This window comes from Talpa occidentalis, unplaced genomic scaffold (assembly GCF_014898055.3).
Source record: "Talpa occidentalis isolate TD23 unplaced genomic scaffold, MPIMG_talOcc4v2.1 talOcc4.7, whole genome shotgun sequence".
In the NCBI taxonomy this organism is placed as follows: Eukaryota; Metazoa; Chordata; class Mammalia; order Eulipotyphla; family Talpidae; genus Talpa; species Talpa occidentalis.
In genome coordinates, this window is record NW_023605083.1 from 95,857,594 (window position 1) to 95,882,478 (window position 24,885).

Sequence of the window (24,885 nt, forward strand, 5' to 3'; positions counted from 1 at the left end):
GCACCTCAACAATAAGCTTTATGAGCCAGTACCAGCTAGCATAAATTTTTCTTCTGTGTCTTCAGAACAGCAATGCCTAACATTCCCTTCAATACAATGAGACAGATGCTCTTTCTATATTTGCAGTTGTAGTCTTGGTTCCCCTTGGCCACTTTTAAAACAGGAAAACGGTTTCCTTCCCAGCCTGCTAAAACGCAAGAGGCCCCTGGAGACACTGCCCTCTCTCACCTCTGCACTCCACGGTGCTTGCAAACTTTGGACAGAAGAAAGGTGGGCACGGGGGCGCGGAAAAACTACAAATCCCAGAATGCACGGCGCCCTCCGCACAGGCGCAGCGGGGACCACCCGGCCAGCGGGCCAGCAGCTTGCGGAGACTCACGGGTCCCCGCGCCGGGCTGGGGCTGGGGGCTGGCACCCCGGGCGGACCTGGTCGGCGCCGAGGGCAGCCCGGGGCGTTACGATGAAGGCGTTGCGGCGCGCGTGAGGAGGATGCAGCAGCAGCCGCCGCGGCAGGAGGTGGAGTAGGCGGCGGTGCCCTCGGGAGGGAGCCGCGCGCGGGCCAGACGGCTCCCGGAGGCTCCGCAGTGCCGCCGTCGCCCGGGAGGCTCCGCGCGGGAGCCATGTAACCCTGCGGCGGGCGCCGGGCTGCTCCGTCCTTCCTCGGCTCCCGGGCTAGCGCGGCAGCGGGGCACGATGAAGAAGCAGTTCAATCGCATGCGCCAGCTGGCCAACCAGACGGTGGGCAGGTAGGTCGCCCGCGGGCCGGTGCGCGCCTGCGAGGCAGCATCCGCTGGGGCGCGCAGGTGATGGAGCCCGCCCGGCCTCCCGTTCTCTTTTTGCCCCTCCCCGCCATCCCCTTCCCTGCACCGGCCTCCCGGGGCTCCGCTCGCAGGTGCGACCCCTCCTTTCTGAACTTCGCAGACCCCCAAGCCTTTCTCGCGCTCTGCCCGCTGCGCCCGGGCGCCGGTTGCCAAGCGCAAAGTGTGACGCATCCTTTACCTGCGTCCCCAGCTGCCCCTTCACCTCGTCCTCCCTGCCTTTCCCCAGGACTCCCTGCTCTCTGCGGCCGCCTGGCTTCCTGGAAACAGGTGTTTGCTCTGATGGTGCCGGAGGGAGCCAAACCGCAGTCGCTCTCCGGAGATCGGAGATGCCCTGCGTCGAGTTCGGGGCTCCGGCGGGGTCCAAGGAAAGTGTCGGGCCTGGTCGGCTTGGCAGAGCTGAGCCAGCCCCTCCTGCCGTGTTTGTTTTCTGGGCGTAGGACTGTAGGAGATTCTGGATCTCTTTCCTGGCCGGGTGTATTAAGGCGTGAGGTGGTGGAGAGAGGATCTAAAGGGGTGGGGTGGGGGGCAGGGAAGGTGCTGGTGGAATGGCGTTGGTTGGTCCTGAGACTGATTTTGGGGAAGGGAGGGAGGCTGCAGAAAGGGCGGCCCAACTCCTCCGAAAGATGAGATAAGCAGAGGATCACAGCCAGGTAGCGGAGGGGGACAGAGGCCCTACAATCTGGAAGAGCCAGGCCCCAGGAAGCTGCAAGACCCAGCCTGTCATCACAGTGAAAATGGGCTACTTCTGGGCTAATGCCTCCAGGAGTGGCTCTGCCGGGTGCCAACATCTATTAATGTTACATAAGGCTGCTGGTGGGTCTCTTCCAAAGCTAGACATGCTTTGAACACGAGATTGTTAGGTAGAGGGGATTTTTCATGGACTTCTGACCCCAGCGTGGAACCCTGTGTTGTTGCTGTGGCAAAGGAATTCAGGTGTGCAGTTTGACAGCAAGTAGAAAGCAAAGAACCCAGCTTTGGGTGCAATTCAAGTGCAAGCTCAACACATTGAGGGCTCTTCACTAGGTTTACCAAGAAACCAAATACCTTCCTTGGGTGGGAAGTGCAGCCTGAACTGGCACCTGGTAGTGTGGGGGTGGGGACATCCCTGGAGGAATAGGGGACATTAAACTCGGATGTGAGGATAGTGCCCTAATTAACAATGGACATTTGAGGGCAGGGGATGTGATGGCTTCTTAGGCTTCCAGGGACTCCAGATGGTTTCCAAGTAACAATGTCTAAAATTGACTTGGATTCATTTTTCTTTCCCAAACACATGTGCTTTAACAGAGGGAGAATTTATGAATAGCAGAGTCGGATTAGCCCAGATTTCTGGCGTGGTCTTGCCACAGATATAGCCTCACGTGGGCTGCCTTTTGATAGATTGGACATTAAATAATGTTTTCCTGGTATTGATTATTTAGCAGTTGACAGTCAAACTGACCTGTCTTAAGGTCTTGACTTCTGCATTGCTCTGCACCAGCCATCACATCGGACCAACCAAGCACTCAGGATGCCCCTGACTGTAAACTTGGATGGCTCATCTGATTGGTCTGGGGTTTCAGTTCAGTGCTTGAATCTCAATGTTAGGAAGGTTGCCCCTCTGAAACACAACCCTCCTGTCTCTTTTCAGTATTTGCTACAAAATAGTAAGATTTGGGCATCAAATCTTATTTTTCACTCTCATCCATATGGAGGGAATGACAACAGGACAGGGAAAGTTGGATTTTCAAATAAGTGGTCTTACTTTTTTTGAAAGTACTTAGAAATCCCAGCAACTGATCACCAAGAGGTACTTTCCACTTGTCTGTAGGGACTCCCGTGGCTCCTACTCTTTATCAGTTGTGATAAAGAGTACTCCTACTCTTTTTGCTGTTGTGTCATGTACCAGGGATAGTAAGGACCAGCTCATTTTTGTGTCACTGATGTGTCCATTTGATGACATTCAAAGTGAACCCTGTAAAGAGAAAAATCAGTTCATGGCATCTCATTGCACTTAAGTCCTGAATCTTTCCAATGGCCTTTAAGACCATACCTGACTTGGTCCCTCTATGTCTTTCATACTAATTCTGTTCTATCCTCTACCCATTTGGTGTGCTTCAGCCACAGTGGCCTCAAACATACCAAGCTCATTTCCCTCCCGGGGGCTTTTGTTCTGTTGTTTTCACATTTTCCTGCCCACTAAAGATGTGCTTTCCCCATTTGGAGTTATTGAGGTCTCAGCTCATAGGCCTTGGAGAGACACTGTCATTGGCTCTCTAAGTGATCATCCGTTCATTTTTGTCAAAGCAGTAATTACTCTTGAAATGCTTTTTGCAGTTTTTGTTTTCTTGTTTGTTTGCCCCCAATAAAACATACTGACCAACGTGTGCTCTGCACATACTGTGCAATGACTTGTAGACAGTTGCTGCTCAAGTCATGTCTTGACAAGATCAGAATGTTTATGCTAGGGTCCATGTGGGTAAATAAAAGGGACAGCATTTATTTTTAACTTACTGGGAATGTACTTAGTTGTGATCTTAAAACTGCTTCTTAACTTTTGAATCAGCAGAAGCCTTATGATTTGGAATTTTGGAATTTATGGAGTTGCATTATTCAGCAAACCACTGGGTTCTTTCTTACCCTTGCATATCTTTGAAGTGATGACTTTCCTCTTTTTGAGGGAAGACTAAGATATGGGATTGAGGGAGCTGATATTTGTACACCTTGCTCTCCTTCTGTAAGTTGTAGGTTTCAGAGTTCTTCGGAATATGAAACTGCTAGGGATTGAATCTAGTCGCTTTAACAGTGCTGGACATTCTGTGCTTCAGTGTACTCTACAGAGTTACCAGTATTTTCTCTTTAAATGCTCACATCTGTATAGAGCGATCATGAAGAATTTATAAAACCCATTGCATTTAATGGGAAAGTTTCATCTTCTTGGTCGCCCTCTCCAGTCGCTGCCTACATTCTTTCCTTTTTTACTTCCCCTCTCCATCCCTTCCCTTCATTCATTCTTGGGGCATCTTCCTTTGGGTCTTTCAGACGGAATTGCTGGATGCCTAATGTTTGGAACAGGACAGGCTTTTGAGTGGGACAGAGCTGGTCTGTTGCTTATTGGCTAGGGGTCTTGAGCTTAATTCTGCACTTTCTTTCCTTATCTGCAAAATGGAAACAGTCAGGGTTGCACTGTGGTAATGTAGTACTTGTGGTCATAATGGCGTGAGATTACCCCCTGAAAAGTGCCTAACACAGTGCTCAGCACTGGGGCAGGTTTGATAAATAGTAGATACAAATAACTTGAGACAAATATTATAAATGTTTATTGGGTTATATACACTATGGCAAACATTCATTCATTCATTCTGTAAGTATTTATTTGGTGCCTGCTGTGTGCCAGGCACTGCCCTGACTCAGAGACTATTGGAGTGCAGAGTAAACAAAATTCCTCTTCTCTTGGAATCTGCACTTTAAAGGCATGCTGTGGTTTTATCGTACTGTAAGCTTTATTTTTTATCATTTATATTTCCCACTAGACTTTAAGCTCCTTGTGGGCAGGGACACTGCTCTAATGCCCAGCATAATAGTAGATTCTCTGAAATTCTTTGGCAACTGAATAAGTCAGCAGGAGTCATTTATTATAGATAGGGGAGTCACATCGAGTAACTCAAAGATGGAAGAAGTTCTGGATTCTGTCTCTTTGTTTTGAGGTGGGAATGGTGTTCAGAGGAGTGAGGCCCAGCCACATTGTGGGTTTTGGAAGACTAGAGCAAGATTTAAGGGCGGATTTAGTTCATGCCTGGTTTATGGTGCCATTATTTATTATTTTTTAAACTTCAAAAGACTGTCTTGGTTACTCGGGTGAGAATCACCCTGAAACATAGAATTTTTTTTTTTTTGAAATGACATTTGGTTTCTGTTGAGTAGAATAAAGCCCTAAGTTGAAATTTAAGGTTAAAGAGAGCCTGCCTTACATGAAGAGCCCAACAAATGGATGATGAGGCTCATTGTCATTTTCCTTTCCAGCTAGCTCATTCAGCCTCCAAAAATACATTGTCTTCCTAAGTCTAAAGTATTACTTAGAAACTGATTCCAATGGTCACTGCCCAGTGGTGATTGTAAAATGGAATCGATGCTCTTGTGCAAAAACAAGTGATGTTCCAGGTGTTTGAGAATAGGTAAGAAGCTATGGCAGTGTGGGAGGAATGAGAGGATGGGCTGCAGCAAGGTTGGTTGAGTTGGGGATTGTTTGGTTTCAAAGAGTATGACTTGGGGAATGGAAGACAAAGTTTTGTCTGCAGAGCCGCGTTTTCCATTCCTAGACTGCTCAGCACACACTGTGAGCAGGCTTGGTCTGTGGTGCACAGCTTGGCTGAGTATCCTTGCTGCTGTGCAGTGCTCAGGATCCAACTGCAGCAGCCAGTGGTTCCAAGATAGATGCTGAGGACGCAGCCACCTTGAGGAACACTGGTGCTGTAGGCATTTGTGCTCAGTCCACAGCAGCCAAAGACGGTGAAGATCTCCTTGAAGGTTTCTCTGAGATACTCTCCTGCCCTTCAGCAGGCCTCCTGAAAGCCATGACCCAGTCAGGAGGACTCTAGGGAGAAGTCAGAACCAATTCCAGAATAATCATTGGATTGCTTTCTCCCCACTTCCTTGACTGTGATCTGGACCTGTCAGATCAGCATCAACACAGACTCTGCTGGATCTTTTGTTAGCGCAGCAGGGCCAGGCAGACCCAGACCTGTCCCCCAGCGAGCACTGTGCATGTTTATTAGGTCTCAGAGCGAAGTTTTTCATTAGTTTTTATGGAAGCCTATGTCTTGCCACCTGCTGTGCTGTATATATGTGAAATAACAGAATATGCTCACCGATTGATGAACAGGCTGGCAAATCTAGAGAGAATTTTCTTTGCTCTTGTCTTCTAAGCTCCTGAGGTGCAGATTTGTCAGTGTCAGCCTTCTGCTGGACTGCTCTCAGCAGTCAGTGTGAGGCTGCTGAATTTCCTGCAGAACTCTGTTATCCTGGACCTGCAAGACGTTGTAATAGAGCCATTCTCTTCGATAACAATGAATGACTTCACTTCCCATTTTACCCCACCAAAGAAAGTGATGGATATTGAGTGCTGTTTTTGATGGACCTTCTTTTGTTTCTCTAGGAAGAGCAAATTAGAAACCATGTGAGTTGAGTAAAACAAGTATTTAATTTACAGTTGTAAATCCCTTTTAGGAGGGATTAGTAAGCGTCCCTTCTATTAGTAATCAAGAGAAGATTATTTCAACTGCTATGTTGATAATGACAGCAAATAATAAAATTATGTTTAAGCTTTGTTTTGGGTTAGTTGTGGGTCAGAGAGAAGATTGTGGGGAGGGAGCAGGAATTAGGGCTCTCCCATTGGATGCAGGGCATCTGAGTAAGCTGGTACCTGGAATCCTACTGCCTGGGAGCGCATGACTGTCTAGCAATTTAAAACTATTCTCTCTGTCCAGGAAGCAGATGTTTTGCTTTCATTTTCCAACATTGGAGTTTATTTTTAGTATAAATGTTTACTTTCCCACAGAATTCAATTTACTTTTTTTTCAAACTTTCTTCGTGGTTACATCAATGATATTTGTTTATTGCAGAAAAGTTATAAACTTATGATGGTCAAAAGGAAAGAAAAACCTACCAACAATCGTATTACCTGGAGACTGCAATTAATATTATCAAAAATTAGTTTTTGATAAATGTACATATATTCTTTACAAGAGAGGTCATGCTGTGTATACTATTTTACAACCTGCTCCCCCCCTTCATATTATATCTTCAAAATCATTCCACATCAATAACTGTATCTATAATATAATTTCTCAAGCTGTGTAATATTCCATTCTAGTCAGCCAATCTCCTTTTACTTTCATGACTATGTAAGTGTATATTTTATATGAATGAATACACATCCTGATAGAAATATCAGTTTTTCCCCAATTCTATCAACAATTAATATTGCAAGTTTGTTAATTGCATGAATGAAAACAAAAACCTCCCCTTTCTCCTCTTAATTTCTAGTGACCTTGAGCATTTTTCTTTTAATTTATACATATTTTTACATCATTGTTCATTCTCCTTTCAAGTGTAATCCCCGTAATATCCCCACCTCCAAGACACCCATAAATCATAACCATAGTCTCCTTGTGCTCTTCCTTCCCCTGTTTTGATCCCTCTCCTTCCCCAGTGGAATGTCACTGATTTGTAGTTTGTCTGCTAGTTTTATCTTTTTTTGTTTTTCCTGATCCCTTATTTGGTTCCCCTATGTTCCTCCTATAAGTGAAACTATCTGATATTTTTTTTTCCCTTCTGACTTATTTCACTGAGCATAATCCCTTCTAGCTCCATCCATGTTGCTGCAAATGGCATGAGTCTGTCTTTTTGATTGCTGAATAGTATTCCATCGTGTATATATACCACATTTTTTTGATCCAGTCATCTGTTTTGGGGCATCTAGGTTGTTTCCATATCTTAGTTAGTGTAAATAGTGCTGCAATAAGACATTGAGCATTTTTATGTTTACTGAACATTGTTTCCTTTTATTAATTGCTTGCATATGTCTTTGCCTCATTTTTCTAAGACCGACTTCATAACTATTTTCTTATTGATTTTAAGGTAATTTTTAACATATGAAGCAAAAATGCTTTGTCATCTGCCACACACATCTTTCGTTTTTTTTTTTTTCTTTTGATCTTTTGTATTTTGTCATTTTTGCCATAAGGAAATCTAATGTTTGTGATCTGAAGTCTATCAATTTATGGTTGATGTTTAAATGTTATGCTTAGGAACACTTTTCTAAGCCCAGATTACATTAATATTTATGTATTTTCATTACTATTTGTATTTTATTTTACCATGAAATCTTTATTAGTTTTTAATTTTGATGTATGACATGAATTTAGGTGTCATATTTAGTTTTTCTTTTTTAAAAATATTACCCTTGGGGAAGGGAAAAAATTAGCAAAACACTTTCCCTCTGTATGCTATGATAGATATATTCATTGACTGGATGGATGGTAGCAATCTTTTACAATGTGTATGGATATCAAATCATCACATTGTATATAATTTTATTTTTTAATTATACCTCAATAAAAATAATCAAAATAATAAAAAGTTACCCTACTAATTGAATAATGTAATTCCTACCCACTAAATTGAAATATCACCATTACTATGTGCTATAAGATTTCATCTACTTGTATCTATTTCTAGGATTTCTAGTCTGTTCTCTTAACCTTTTTGTCAGTTGTGACAAGAATTTGAAATGGCTCAGCTTCCTAGGTGAACAGTTGGTGGCATGTCCTCTATTTTGGGCAGAAGGAGCAATAGAATTAGTATGGTCCCTTCCTCCCAGCTTTGTCCAGAGTAATTCCTCAGCCTGGCAGTAAGAACTCAACAGCTTTTTCTGAAGTATCTGGGTGTGTCTTAACTATAGCCAGTCTATACATTCTCCCTTATGAAAGAGAGTTGATTATATTTTCATTTGTTCAACCTTGATATTTTTTTTTAATGTATATATTAAGATAGCAAAATCTGACATTTTTACAATATTAAGTATAGTGAGAATTCCTCCCATCTAGAAAAGGAGTATGTTTGTTTAAGTCTGATTGTGATTTTATAAAGTAGTTTTTATCCATTTAGGTCCTGTATAATTTTCTTTAATTTTTGGATAATTTGTCATGGTCCTTATTGTAGCCTTAACTAATTGGAATCTTTTGTTCAGTTATATTTTCTTATTCTTTGTTGTGGGAACATAAGTTATGAATTTTTGTATCTTAACCACTTCATGAACTATAGTCAAGTGCCATGTAATGACAGTTTGGTCAAAAATACACCTCCTATATGACACCGGTCCCTGTAGAGAGCCTAGGTATGTAGTAGGCTATGCCATCTAGGTTCATGTAAGAACAATCTGTGACATTTGCACAGTGACAAAATCCCTTTTTGATACATTTCTTAACAACTATCCCTTTTGCTTAGTATCTCAATTATTTTAAGTACTTAAAAAGAATTGAGTCTACTGGATAGTAATAATAATTTACAATAGCCATTATTGCAAACTGATACTTTGCTTTTCCTCTTCAGTATTTATACTTTATTTTCTTGTGTAGCTGCATTGTTTAGGTCTTGTAGAAAACTGTTAACATATTGTGGTGATAATATGGCATCCATGTCTTTTTAATTATCCTCATGGAAATGCATGATAATTGGTTTGAAAGATTTTGTTTCTAAACCATGTTACATACATATGACATAGTTTCCTTATTTTACGTTGTTTTTTTTTTTTGTCACCAAAGTTAATTTTGACTAACTTTATTTTCATGGTCTTTAATGATAGCCTTTTATATTTTTCTCTTTTAATTCATTAATATGGTCACTCAGTAATTTGTGTAATAAATATTTATTGAGAACTTACAATGTTTCAGGCAATATTTTCTGTGCAACGGATCCATCAGTGATGGCGACCTACCCATAAGGAGCTTGTGTTTTATAAGCTTAAACTCAGTAGATTTTTCTAATTTTGAACTCTCCTTGCCTTCTTACAGTCAGTTTTATTTGACTATGACTTATTAATTTTTTTATATACTGTTGGATTTACAGTTTTATTTAGGATTTTAGTATTTAATATTCACAAATGAGAGTATCTGTTTTTTTCTTTTGCTATACCTTTCAGATTTTGACAACAGTGCAAAATGAATTTATTCACTTTGCTTTTTTTTGTACAATGAATGGTGAAGAAGGACTACTTTGAAGGTTGAAAACAACTTTTCTAGGACATTTTTGGGCCATAGTTCTTTGATATCAATTCTTCAGTGGTTAAAGAACTATTTATGTTTTCTATCTTTTCTTGTATCATTTTTAGTAGCATATTGTATAGAGAGGCATTCTTTTTATTATAATTTTAATGTTTAATAGAATCATTTTTGAGTATATGACTGGATCTTCTCTATCATCCTGTTTCCTTGTCTCTCTTTTTACCTTGACTTTGCTAGAGAATTTCCTCCCCCTCAAACCTTATAGCTCTTAGGTTTAATCTACCCATATTTAAAAAAAAAAAAATTCTTCTTCACTAGTTCTTGATCAGTGTCTTCTTTCTCTCTTTGTAGTAAATTCTGCTTTCCTTTTTTTTTTTTTTTTTTTTTTTACATTTCTTCTCACTTTCTTGGGCTTTTTTCCCTTTCCTAATATTTTCTGAGTCTTTTTTTCCCTTTTCCGTGTTGTATTAATCAGCATAGATTTGGCTCTTCTATGATAACATTTAAGCTCTGGAATCTCAGAGTCTTAACTCACAAACTTTATTTTAAATACCTGTGAAATATGATGTGAATCAAGGGACTACAAGGACAGGATTCCCACAGGAGTAATTCAGGGATCCAGTCTATATCCATCCCCGCCCCCTGCCCCACTACCACCATATGTGGCTTTTAGGCACTGCTAACAGTCAACAGAGAATATAGACATGGGCATCTGGCTCTTAAATTCCTGGGTCTGGAACTTACAGATATCACCTCTGTTCACATTTCATTGACTAGGACTAGTCACACACGCCCCTGGATATAGGTAGAGATGGGGATCCTCTAATATAGTTGAATAACCAGAGTGTTTTCTCTCCCGTCCATTCCTGTTTTCTTTGACTCCTTCTGCTCACCCCAGTCCCCTCTGCCCTGCCCTTTCCTCCAAAGTGCAAGTGTGAGGAGGTCATTCTTTCTCTGTCATAGTCCTCTATAGGAATCTGTCAAACTCTTCCGAGGGAACTTTTTTTTTAGGATAATGAACTTTTGCTGATATCCTCTCATGTCAAAATTCACTTTTTTTTTTCCTTCTTACGATGACCTTATGACTGTGGGGAGAGGAATAATGAGAAATTCTTATCCTACCACATTGGAATGACACCACCTACTTTATGGTATTATTGCCAGAGTTAAATAATATAATACATGTAATATCCTTAGCATAACCCTGGGAAATAATAAGCACTCAGTAAATTATAGTTATTGCCACTCTCCCTTGCTGTGCTGAAAATCTCTGACACGAGGCATTCATTTTGACCTTTTTTTGTGTTCCTAAGTACCTGAAAATTACAGCTTGAAATTGATATCTGTTTGTCTTGTTTTCCCAAATCAAATATAGTTTTCTGTGTTTAGTATAAGCATGACATAGCTTGCGGTAACCATAATACTGATAACTTCACTCATTTAATACCCCTTGTGACTAATGGATATTGTATTACTTAGGGTGGTCTAGGTTATGCTTCCGTGACAGAAACCCCCCCAAATCCCAGTGGTTTATGGGCCCGGGCATGTGACTGGCCCATGTGCCAGCTGACTGCCATGGCTGTGTTGCATACATACCTGTGTGATGGCAATAAGTGAGGGTGTGGTGACTCACACACTGGCTTCTGGTGTCTCTTCTGGAAGTGATGCACATCACTTCTACTCTTATTTCACTGGACAAACCAAACTAACCTGGCCATACCCACTTCACTTGGGGCAGAGAAAGGCAATCCTTAATGGATCCAGAAAGAGGAAAGCCATGACGGCCTCAGCTCTGTCACCTGGAGCCAAGAACTGGGCTATGAACGTGATAAGCATGATTTTCATCAACTCATTGCATATCTATAGAAAGGGGGAATTATTGCCCCATTTTACACATGGGGAGCTGAGGCTAGAAGAGCAGACCAGGAAAGGTGCAGAGCTAGATTTGAGCTTGGTCCCTAGTAGGGCAAGCAAGGGAAAGCTTCCCCTGGTCTGCTGTCATTGAGGGTGGTCTCTACAGCTTCTGGTCCCTTTAATTACTTCAGTTGAGGTGTTTTGGAAATGCTAATTAACTGCTCTTGACTTGAATAAAGTAAAAACTATATTCATTTAAGGTCACAGCATATCTTATAGGTACCTTTAACTGCACAGAGCAGACAGTGAAATTTCCATCATCAGAAAATTCTTCACTTTGTTTCCTTATTGCAGTTTCATCAGAAAGGGTAAGGGACTACCCTTTGAAATAATAATTGATTTTTTTTTTTAGCTCTATGCGGTATGTTGAAAGAAAGTAGTTTCTATGATCTGCAAAAGCCCTGCTGACTTGTATATAACATATTAACCCAACAGGAACCTTGAAAAAGGAACAGACCTTTAGCCCTCTCCTGAGGGTACGGTTGCGCTGGCCAACACGCAAACTCGCTTCTTTTCATAGCTGCCCTTTATTGAGTGTGTCCTGTGATTGACATTTGTAGAGTAGTTTATGGACATTCCTCTTTATCCCTTACAACAACTCTGCCAGTAGGTTCTAGGGTTTCCCTCTTTCTGCAGGAGCCTCGGAGCAGGTGAGAGTGGTGTTGTTGCTGTGGGTTACACATCTGGTAAAGGAAGGAGTTGAGATTTGCTCCCCGGTCTCTGACTCCGATGCTGATGCTCCTCATTGCTATGCTTTAATGACTGTAAGTAGGGGAAAAGTGAAAACTTGAACTGTCTAATATTAGTGGAGTGCTTAAATTCTAGTTTGTTTGTAATGCTCTTGGTGTTTATATAACACTCAAAAAATGTAAAGTTTATGGAGAAATGTTTCAGATAAGGAACCAGTATATAGAAGAGCTTACAGAGTTGAGATTGTATAGTTTTTTAAAAAAATGCATAGAAAAGTCTAGAAGGAAATCAGCACAGACTGGAAGATTCAGCATGTGGTATTTATTTCTGGGTAGGATCATGAGTGATTTGATTACTGTTGCTTGTGCTTAAAAAATTCTAAGTTCTTTAACATAAACATGTATTTTATAAAAGAAAACAAAAACCCCTCCCATGATTCAGTCCAGTAAAATACAACCGGAATGTCTTCTAATGATATTTTTAAGTTTGGGGCTCCAAAATGTCTAAAAAGGAATGTTTGAAGTTCTCTTGAACCTTCATTTCAAACATGGGAAGCTGCTTATGATGGACGTGATGTCAGATCTCATTTTGTAGAACAAAATAGTCTGCTATTAGGAAGTGATATGCAAATAGACTTTTAGAGTTGCTAATTTTAAAAGCATATAACATTTTGAAACTTGCTGCATCACTTGGAACTGGGGGCAATTGGGGTTGTAGCAGCAGAAATAGACTCTGGCTAATCTAAGCCAATAAAGGAGATTTGGGAAGGATGAGGGTGGCTCACAAAATCAAAGGGATGCTCAGATAGTGCCCCTGATGCACTCTGCAGTGCAGACTTTCAGACGGTTGCTCTACAGTTGTTTTCTGTTCTTGCATCCACTCTATGCCTCCCTCCCAGCAGAGAGTCTAATTGGTTCAGTTTGGGTCATATGACCTGACCTTCCCTCCAAGACATTGGAAGGGTGGGCAGCTCTCAGATTGCACATCCACAGTGACTGCAGAGGGGTAGGGGCAGACCCCAAAGGAAAAGCAAAGACTTTGCCCAGACGGCCAAGAAAGGATGATGACCATTCAGTATACCAGATGTTGACCAAACTAATGAATGACATTGAAGACCCTCCTTGGATCAGTTTGCTGAGGATCTATTAACTTAGCAGTGATCTAATGAATGTGTTTCTTGGTATTCAGAGAAGTCATTTTTCACCCCTGCATATTCAGCCAGTTACTGCAAATCTATTTTTGAGTTATAATTTGTCTCTGTCTTTTTTCACTTCCGATTCTTTAATTATACCCAGAGTCTTTCCCCTTGACTATCCCAGTGCTCTCCTTACTTTTATTCTTTCTTTAAATCTCATTTCTCTGACTTTCTGCAGCACAGACCACACCGAAGTTTTCGATATGGACAGAAGAATGTCATGTGCCTTCTCTGTAAACTTTTGTTGTGTAGGGAAAAAACCCTAGGACTGTGGGAAATGCAGGACTCCATAGATCCTCCTCAGAAATTTATAATCTGTATCTGTATTTAAGGCTCAGAGTTCTGAAATAAAGAAAACTGATTTGTATTACTTAGAGTGCTTTTGACTTTAGTAGCAGATGTCAAGTCAGCATGGTTTTTAAACAAGGAAACTTTATTTCAGGTGTCATGGCATCCAAAGGAGGGGAGAATCCTGGTGTCTTGTGATTAGGCACCTGCTGTCTCTCATTTTTCTTGGCTTTGTCTTCATCTGTGCCGGGCCTTTTCCTCAGATTGGCTTTTTGTGTGGTCAACATACAGCTGCCAGCAGCAACTGCAGTAATTTGTTCTAATGTTCACACACCAAGGAGGGAACGTGGGGAAGAAGTGGTGTGGTCTGAGTGTGTATGTCCCCTTCCCCCCACTCCCAAAGTCACAAGTTGAATCCCAGCTCCCAAGGTGAGGGTAGTAGGAGCTAGGGCCTTCAGGAAGCAATTTAGGTCATCAGGGCAGAGCCCTCACCAATGGGATTAGTGTCTTTATAAAGCAGCCCTCCCAAGATCCCGTACCCTTTCATCAGGTGAGAACAGAGAGAGCAGTCACCATCAAGAATCAGAAAGTGAACCTTCTTCAGAGCAACTGCATCTTGATTTTGGGTTTCCCAGCCTCCAAGATTGTGAGAAATAAGTTGCTGTTTTTTGTCAAGCTACCCAGTCTATTGTATTCTGTTATAGCAGCCCCAAAGACAAAAAGAACAGCCCTTGGGACAAGAGTCCTTTCCTCTGGTCTAAGCCAGTTTATTCCATCTGTTTACCATTGGCCATTAATGTGTGCGGGAGGGAGGCAACGCTGTGGGCTGGCTGAGCTCAAGCCTGCGTCTTTGGAGTAGTCACTGCTGGGCAGTTTGTAGTGTGTCACGGTCATGTCACGGGCATGTCAGTCGGTGAAGTGCACATCTTACTTTGGCAGTGTTTTTACCTTTGATCAAGCTGTTGCCTCTCCTTTGTACTTCTCAGAACTGTATTCCCAGACCACTGGTCCATACTGATGTGTACAACTTGGCGTGTTGTATTATCATCTCAGTTCTGCATCCATCTGCTCTCCGTAGTCTTCTAGTCTCTAGACCCCCAGCACGGGGTCAGGTATGTAAAAGGGATTCAGGAACTGATTGTCAAATTCATTCTCAGGGTTCAATTGAGATGTTGCTCCATTCTCTCTCTCCCACAGTTGCTCCGTTGTGCATCCATAGCATTCTGCTTTGGAACAACTTTATATCATTTATTTCATGCTTTGATTTCTGTTGTTGATTCTGTTTTCTTAATAGGTTGGTAGATGTGTGTTTTCAGGATCAGGTCTTACAATTCTGTGTTGTCCGTAGTGCTTTGCAGTTAGTGGGGCAGATCATTCAATGGTATGGAGATGAAACTGTATGTGCTGCTTTTTTTTTTTTTTTTTAAAGATTTATTTATACAAGCACTGGGTACAGTCAGAAGCGTGGGAGGGTGAGAGAATTCACCAGAGCCAGAGGGGAGAGCAGAGCAGGCAGAAGGACCGAAGTACACTGCTGAGGGGAGCAGCGGGCAGCAGCAGCAGAGGTCTGCGCACCATGTGGGACCCTTGCCCAGTGGCCAGGATCAAACTGGTGCTGCAGAGGCTGTGGGAAGCTTCACAACCCAGCGCTCAACTGCTGCGCCACCAGGGAGGCCCTGTATGTGCTGCTTTGACAAGTGTCAGAATGATTTTTTTAAAATTCACTCCTAAATTGAGGTTTCCATGTTGAATATTTAGTTGTGGGCTTGTAATCATTCTTTCATTATTTCCAGTATTTTACTATGCTATCCATATATATATGACTTTAATTTTTCACTTTGAATTAAGAATTGTCTTTAATTAAAAAATGTAATCCTCTAGTCACAAGCCATACACTTGTCATTGTGTAGTCATAGATGCTAAGATGAATATGTAAGGCATGACAACTTGAGCTAAAAAAAATCATTAATTAAACAGATAAGTGTTGACACCTACTGTTACAGATTGGATCCCTGAAAAGTAGAAACTAAGAATAACATGCAGAGTTCTTACCAGGTACCTGTGGAAGAGAGTGAAAGGAAGCAGGACTAGGCAGCAGGAGAAGTTAGCTGTACTACAACCCCAAGGAAATCCATGGTGGCCTCTAGAGCTTGGGTGTCTCTTCAGAATTGCCCTGAGTTGTGCAGAAGGGCCTCAGTCCATATACCTCTGCGTTGATCAGTCATTAGAAGTGGATTCCCCCTGGAAGACTCCTTGATCTTTAGTCAAAACCAAAGCGTAGACACTAAGGATGGTCATTTGGCTGCATTTCCACAGGGAATGTAGGATGGGGGCTAGTTACCTGAGGACCAACGGTTGAATAAAGGGATGGACTTCGAGCTAGCTCAGCCTCCAGGGAGGAGAAGGGAGGTAGAGATGGAAATCCAGAGTTACGGGCAATGACCTAATCCATTAAGCCTTTGAGATGAAACCCCATGTAAAAGCTCTGGACATCCAAGCTCAGTGGAGCTTCCTTGTTGGGGAACAAATTGATGTACCCAGAGGGAACCTGGATTCTGCTAGGAGAGAGGATGGAAGCTTGGCATTTCCCCTCACCCATCCCACGCCTTGCCTTTTGCATCTCTTTCACTGGCTTATTCCTGAGTTGCATCATTTATACATATACATAAAACTAGCTTTCAGTGAGTTCTGTGAGTTCTTTAATGAATTGTTGAGGGTCAGTGGGAAACCCTGGATTTGTAGCCAGTTGAGCAGAATTATAGATGACCTGGGGACACCCAAAACTCTTGGCTGGCATCTGAAGTCGGGGCAGTCTTATGACGTACTTTGTCTTTAACTTGTGGGATCTGCACTAACTCTGAGTAGTTAGTGTCAGAACTGAATTGAATTATAGGACATCTGGTTGGTATCAGAGAATAATGTCAGAACTTTCTCTTGTAGTGTTGCCAACAGTCTTTGGTGTGCCTTGACTTGTAGACACACCCCTCCAGTTTCTGACTCCATCATCACATGACACACTCCCTGTGTGTCTTCATCTTTGTCTCTTCTCATCTTCTTACAAGGATAACAGTCAGATTGACTTAGGGAGCCACATACTTCAGTACAACCTCCTCTTAACTAATTACATTTGCTACAACATTTTGAGCTTTCTGTGGTTAGGACTTCATCATACCTTTTGGCCAGATACAATTTAACTCATAATACCCACAAAGCACACATTTGTCATTCAACCAACACCATACTTTTTGCCTGCATTGTGGGAAACTCAGTGTTGGGAACCATAAGGCAAATAAAAATGAATGTCAGATAATTTTTTCCTTAAGGCATTTTTATCCAAGTAGGAAAAAGAAGAAATGAACACTTTGTAGATAGTGATTAAAGCCAGAGACTTAAGGGGAAATCAAAGCCATACCAGGTACTGCAACAGTCCCTGCTTACCTAAGTAAGCTCCTATTGATCCACTCACTGCACAATGGTAGATCTCGTGCCAACCTGCCAGGGCTCTTGGTCAATTTGAACCTTAGCCTATTGTTTTTAAAGAATGGCTTTATTTTGTATTGGATTTATAGCCCAAGATGAGGGATGCAAGGAAATAGCAACTAGACCCCTCACTCTGTCCCCACCAGAAATCACATTTCCCTTCCCATCTTCAAAGACAGCGGACAAGTTAAGATTTTTTAAATTTTAAATACAGTTCACATCAGCACGTCAGGTTCATTTTAGCTCCTTTACTGCCAAGCCTGGGGGCAGGTACTGCTTCATTTTCTCTGCCTTGTCTTTGTCTGTGGTGACCAAGATATGTACAGGTATCTGCTGCATCAGACTTAAAACTTCACATTATCCTTGTTTTTCTTGACCTTGATGAATTTGACATCATTCCACTGGACTGTAAGCAGAAAGTCCTTGAGTTCTTCAATTTTTTGAGGCATAGGTATAGGGTATACAGAACTGCTCAGGCCTGCAGGACCCAGAGACTCTTACAGCTGCCTTAGCCTTTCTTACTTCTCTGTGTGTTGGGCCAGGCTGCAATTGGGCCAGTCCCCATGTCTCTGTCCTCTATCCTCCTTCCTGCTCCATTTCTTATGATAATGAATTTGCTTTGCATGCCCTAAGGAGCTGCATATATCATCCTGCCAGTTCAGCTGCACAAATGCAAGACCACAGGATGATGGGCCACCCCCGCTCAGGCCCTCAGGCACCTGGAGCTGATGTTTCTTCTGGCCTGTGGAGTGTCAGTGCAGTGTAGACCTGAGGTACCCTTTCTCAGACTCACTCTGACCCGCTCTTGTTGGCCCCTTGACCTCACCTCTTTGGTGTCACATTTTGGGATTTCTTCTCAATGTTCCGAATAGCAATAGCTTCCTTCTCTATCAGGGTTATTGATGATCTTTTGTCTTTTTGTTGCTGACTAAAAAAGTTTAAGTATTTGCGAGACTCAATATCTCCTTTTGATAAGCCTAATATTTGTATACCCACCTCACTGGGGCCTTTCAGATTCTGATATGCCCCCCTTAGGTGATGGGGCATGCCAGGTCACATACCCAATCCTGTCCTGGGGCATAAAGCTGCCAATTTGTTTTTTGTAAACTTTCTGTACCTTGAACAGATGCAGATTCATTCCTTACTTGATGCGAAGGACCAGGAAGCTCATTTATAAATAATATAAATAGACCTTATAGACAAATAGAAAACGACATGCATATATATGCATGTGTGCTCACGTATATATGCCTATTAATGAATTTTTCTACACTCTACCTAGGTTCCTCCCTTGTTTTTCTTTATGCCTTTTTATCACTTGTTCTTTCCTTATTTTTTGCTTTTGATTTGTTTTTCCTCTTTGCCTGTTTTTAAAGAAGACCGCATCTCTTCCCACAAATCTTACAGTGTTAGAAATACTGAATGCTGGATAATTGTTAGGTCAGATTATTGTGGGGAAAAAAAAACCCACCATTCACCTTCTTTCCTCACCCCACCCTGTATTGGAATTCTGGTTCCATTTCCTGTAAAACCTCTCCCACAAGCCCTCACCTTACATCTTTCCTGGGTTGTACAGAGAAGCGAGGACAAAAGGACTGCTTCATGTTATTCATTGATCTTAAAGAAACTCCTTGTCCTGCCTTGCTTATTCTCCCGAGTCGCCTGGAATAGGAGACTTCTGTGGAATATAATAGAGAGGGGAGGAGAAGCAGTTCCCCCTCGTAGTTATCCTTTAGGCACTTAGAATGTGCACACTAATATATCAGTGCCTGTTGTATTTCCTTGCAAACATACCCCCTCCCAATACCTTTTCTGTGAGGGAAAGTAGTTGTTTCTCTCATAGTCTGTACATGTTTATTATGTTTAACATTGGGAAAAATAGTTCTGGTGTGGTAGAAAAGGCTGAAGTAGTGAACAGAAGAATATAGCATGGTAACGATTAAGAGATGAGCAGGATTGTGGGTTAGACAGTTGAATGATCACTGAGGACTGTTATTGGTGTGTAAATCCCAGTACTGCTAGAGAGCACCCAGCACTCTCTTTTACAGAAGAGTGAGCTAGTCAAAAGAAGATAAGATACACCATGGAATATTACTTAGCATTCAAAAAAGATAAACACATGCAATTTGCAGCAACATGGATGGCGCTGGAAGGGATCATGCTCAGCGAAATAAGCCAGAAAGAAAAAGAAAAATACCACATGGTCTCACTCATAGCAGGAATCTAGAAAACTTAAATAAGGGACCAGGAAAATGAATAACTATAAGAAAGTGAAAATCAAAATCAACAAAAAACTATGAACCAGAGACACTTTTTGGGGGTGGGGGGGCGGGAGGGGAGGGATTGGGGTCAAAATGGGGGGGTTGCAATTGTATGGGGAATATAAAAATAAAATTTATTATTAAAAAAAAAAAAGAAGATAAGAAACATGCCCAAATATGTCAACCTGGAACCCACCTGAATCCAGACACTGACCTGGTCCCAGACTGACCATCTGGTAGCACATTCATGAGCTAGATACAGATCACACCACAAAAAACTTTGAAACATCTCGTCTCCTTTTTGCATGAGAAAGCTTCATGGAGGAGGCGTAACTTGAAAATGGGCTTTCAGAATAGTTCAGAGTTAAATAAAGAGAAGAGCAGACAATCCAAAGAAGAAAAGCAAGGAAGGGAATGGAAGTTGCATTTTTATAGTCAGTGGGATTGGCGAAACTGTTAGAAGGACGTGGGTGTTGTGGAGGTTGATGGGAGATCAGTTGTGGAGAGCGGGAGTTCGGACTTTAGAGAACCGTGGAAATGAAGCAGAGCTGGTGAGGTGTGTACTGTTAGGCAGTGAGGAGCTTCTGAAGGCAGTTGAAAAGGGAGGGTGAGGTTAACAGCATTGTTTTTTTAGAACAGTACTTTAACTGCTGCGTAGACTGAAAAAGGGAGAGCCTAGAATGGAGGAGACCAACGAGGAAAATGTCAAACAGAAGGCAAAGCAGTTGAACCCGTGGATATTTAATTATATTTGGTTGTGAGGTAATGATTTTCTTTCTTTCCCACGGCTCCTTCTTTATTTATCTTAAAAGTTGTGAGCCTGTAAGTCTACCTTTCCCCATTGTGAGGGTTTAAAAGTAACCATACACCCCCTTTGCTAAAACTGCTTCATAAGCTTTTAGACTAAAAGGGAAGAAGTTGTAAATTAATTTGAGCAGAATGTGATAAGGGACCCTATTCGGTTGCAATGGCACATCTCCATCCCTACCATTCTAAGAAGAATAAATAAGTCAAAGTAAGAGTCTGAATGTGCCAGATAGGTCTGAAAATTGGAAAGATGCTCTAAACTATCATTAGATATTATAGTCTATATTGAAAACTCAAAAACCCACAAATAAGTAATTAGAATTGTTAAGTTTATTAAGGTTGCTTCATATAAAGTAAAGGTGAAGTGAATATATTAATAAACAATTCAGTAGACTTCAGAGCAAGGAAAATTACAAGGATAGATGATTTATTAAATGATAAAAAATATACTTCACCAAAGATAACCTCCCCAAACCAAAAAAACATAATAAACTTAAACATATCACCTGAGAGGAGAGGTTTATAATATACATAGCAAAAAGTGCTAATGCTGAGAAGAGAAATAGACATTTACAGTTCTAGAGGGGACTTAAACACTCCTCTCTGTTATTGATAGAATTAGCAGACAGAAAAGTAACAAGGGCATATAACTCAATAATACTATAAATTAATTTGATCTGATTGACACTTATGGAAAACTTCCAACAAGGAGAAGATGCATACTCTTTTCATGTACCTGGAAATATTCACCAAGTTTGATTTTATCCTCAGTCATAAAATAAATCTTAAACTTAAATTGATGAAATTACACAAATTATGTTCTTTGACCATAATGGAATTCAACCAGAAATCTATGACAATATATTTCTATATATAGATATAATAAATAGAATTCAGCTAGATAATCTCAATGTTCATAAGCTACATCCTTATAAATAATCAATGGACTTTAGAGGAAATTATATGGGAAATTAAAAATTATTTGAGTAACAATGAAAATATAGAATATTAAAATTTGGGGGATATACTTCAGGGAGACATTAAAAGATTAAATACTTGTATTAGAAAAAAATGGTATAAAATCAATAATCTAAGCTTTCATCCTAAGAAAACAGAAAAAGAAGAAAATAAGCCCAAATTAAATACAAAGAAAGTAATAAAGGGAGGAATAGCAATCAAATAGAAAACAGCAAACAGTAGGAAGCATAAGTGATACCCAAAGCTGATGTTCTAAAAATATCCATAAAGTTGGTTCAGCCAAACTGGCTAACGTAGATGGAAGACACAGACTGCTATCAGGTTAGGTAAAAGAGTATATCACTATAGATTTAAGAAGTGATTGAAAGTACTACAAGCAACTTTGCATATAAATTGGACATTTCAGATAAAATATACCATTTCCTTGAAAGCTGCAACTTATCAAAACTCAATAAAGAAGAAGTAAGTGTCTTTAATAGTCTTATATCCAAAAGGAAATTGAGTTCATTCGAAAAACAGAACTCCAGGTACAGGAAGTTTTACTGGCAAATTCTACAAAACATTTAAAGAAATAACATCAGTTCTACACAGTTTCTCTCAGAAAATAGGACACTTCCTATCTATGTGAGGTCATCATTACCCTGATAACGAAAACTATAGATGAATAGTATTCATAAGTAAAGGTACAAAACTCAAAATATCAGCAAATCAAATACTGTATATGAAACAATAAGGTATGACCAAGTGGGATTTATCCCAGCAATGTATGATTAGCAAACAGTCATAAATCATTGTAATCTCCCATATTAAATGATTGAAGTGAAAAACCAAAATGTGTGTCAATTGGTAACATAAACACATGTGACAAAATTTACAATCCATTTATGTAAAGTACCTTATCAAATTAGAAATATGAGGAATTTTAATTTGATAAAAGGTATCTAAGAAAACCCTTCAGTTAACAACAATTTGTTGGTGAAAGACTGTATGATTTTCCTCAAAGGTTGGAGCCATGGCAGAGATGTTCTTTTACTTCTATCTAGCGTGTACCAGAGAGCTTAGTCAGTGCAAAAGGCATGAAAAATATAAAGATTGGAAAGGACGAAAGGACTAAATAAAATGCCCTTTTTGTAGATACAAGTTTGCCTATGGATGAAATACTGAAGAACCTGTGAAAAAGTTCCTAAAAACTAATAAGTGTACTTATTAAAGTCTTAAGATACAAATGAAAGTATAAAATCAACTGTATTTTTATATACTTGTAATTGGAAATGAAATTTAGAAAAGTTAGGGATAAATCTAGTAAAACATGTGCAGCATCTATATGCTGAAAAGTATAAAACAATGATGCAAGAAATTAAAGACCCAAAATAAATGAGATAGCATATTCAAGATTCCAAGACTCAGTCTAGTTATGTCAGTTTCCCCTATGTTGATCTATATATTTTATGTAATTCCAATCAAAATTTCTACAAGATATTTTTGTTGATATAATCTGTTTCTAAAATATGCATAGAAACATGAAGGAACTAGAGTATCAAGTTGTTTTTAAAAAGAATGTCTTTGGAAGAATCATACTACCCAATTTTAATAACTACTGTAAAGCTACTATAATCAAAACAGAGTGGTACTGACAAGGATATATACACTTAGGTCAATTGAACAGAACAGAGAGGCCAGAAAAAGATTCCCCCAAATACGGTCAATTGATTTTAGGCAAAGTTGCAAAGATGAATCAGTGGAGAAAGAAATGTCTGTTCAACAAATGGTGCTGGGACAATTAATTAAACGCCACATAAACCATACAGTATGTGCTTTTTTGTGCCTGGCTGCTTCTCTCAGTATTGTTTTTGAGATTTATCCACATTGTAGCATGTGTCAGAAGCTTATTTTTCTTCCTCTATAGAATTCCACTGATTAAATATACTCATAGTTTGTTTATCCATCATCTACTGGTAGACAACTGGATAGTTTCCAGTTTTTGGCTTTTTTGAAAAAAAGTATGCTAAGATCATTCTTATATAAGTCTTTCTGTGAATGTGTGCTTGTTTCTTTGGATCCATATCCAGGAATCTAAGTGCAGGTCAATTTTACAAGAAATGGTGAAACAATTTTTCAAAGTGTATCCTCTTATATTCCCATGAGTTATATGGGAGAATCCAGTTAGTCCATATTTGTGCCAGTGCTTGGTACGGTCCATCCTTTTAATTTTTAACATTGATCCTTATATAGTGGTGCCTCTTTCTAGCTTCAGTTTGCATTTTCCTAACAACTAAAATTGTCTAAAACCTTTTCATGAGTTTATTGACCATTCAGGTATCTTCTTTTATGGATGCCTATTCGATCTTTTACCCCTACTTGAATTGGTTTCTATGTCTCTTCATTATTTGTAGGAGTTCTTTATAAATTTTTGAATAGAGATCTTTTTTATTTTATATATTTTTACATCATTTTTAATTTTTGTAGAATGTATGCATTTTCATCTGGGTTATAATCCCTGTGAAATTCCCACCACCCATTCACACGTGAACTATCACCATGGTCCCTTGTGCTCTTCCCATCCTTGTTTTGATCTGAACAGAGATCTTTTATTAAATTGTTACCAGTACTTTCTGCTGGTTGTTTTTTGCTTTTTGCTTCTTTTTTTTTAAACTTTTTTTTTTAAGATTTATTTTTTATTTATAAATAGCTGGGGTACAGGCCAGAGGCACAGGAAGGGCGAGAGGGTTCACCAGAGAGAGAGCAGGGAGCAGAATAGGCAGACGGATGGAAGACACTGCTGAGGGAAGCAGCGGGCGTGACAGGAGAGGTCTGCCACACCATGTGGGTATCTCCCTGGCCAGCCAGGAATTGAACCCGCGCTGCAGAGGCTGCAGACAGCCTCATAGTGCTGCGCTCAACCTGCTGCACCACTGGGGAGGCCCTGCTTTTCACTTTCTTAATGTCTCTTGATGATTAGAAATTTTAAATGTTGACAAAGTCCAACTTTTCATTTTTTTCTTAATAGTACTTCCTGTATCTTATTGGCGAAATCATTCTTAAAGAAATATTCTTTCATATTTTCTTTCAGAAGCTTATTACTTACCTTTCACATTGAGATCTATAATCCGCTTCAGGTATTTGAGTGTGTTATAACATAGAGTTCAATTTTGTCTTTTGTTTTTCTAGATGAATCCCCAATTTCTCCAGTACCATTTCTTGAACAACCATCTGTACCTTATTGCTTCTGTCTCAAACCAGTAAACAGAATGTGGGTCTGTTTCTGGACTGTATTTTCTATTGTATGTTACCAGTCTTTTAAAGTCTTAAACATTTTTTGTAGCTACTCAATATTTAATAATACTTTTTTCAAACACCAACTAAGAGAAAAAGAACAAAAAGTTCCTAATAATGATAGGTGGAGACTATTTCATTAAGACTTAGTTCCAATTATGACCTATGAAATGGATTTGATAAACTATTGTTAAGCCTGTACTGTAATGCTGGCATAATCAAAAGTGAGTAAGATACAGCAAAACTGTGAAACTCCTAGAAGATAATATAGTAGAAATCCTAGATGCCTTGGGTGTGGTAATTACAGACTTTTTTGATTTATAATCAAAGGCATGATTCATGAAAGAATTAATTTATAAGTGAGACTTCATTAAAATTAAAATCTTATGCTCTGCAAAAGACAATGTCAAGAGAAT

The 24,885-nt window shown here is 40.1% G+C and overlaps 1 protein-coding gene and 1 pseudogene across 3 annotated transcripts in view; one reads left to right on the forward strand and one right to left on the reverse strand.

The window, feature by feature from the left end:
• Positions 1 to 626: 626 nt before the first annotated feature.
• The window catches only part of ARHGAP44 (Rho GTPase activating protein 44), a 146,872-nt gene continuing 122,613 nt past the window's right edge, over positions 627 to 24,885 (forward strand). For all 3 annotated transcript variants that reach the window (XM_054689774.1, XM_037494784.2, XM_037494783.2), the window contains exon 1: positions 627 to 746. In XM_054689774.1, coding sequence (XP_054545749.1) covers positions 694 to 746 — 53 coding nt within the window. In that variant the 5' untranslated portion in view covers positions 627 to 693. The remainder of the gene's footprint in view (positions 747 to 24,885) is intronic.
• LOC119232645 (60S ribosomal protein L38-like) lies at positions 17,384 to 17,599 on the reverse strand (annotated as a pseudogene).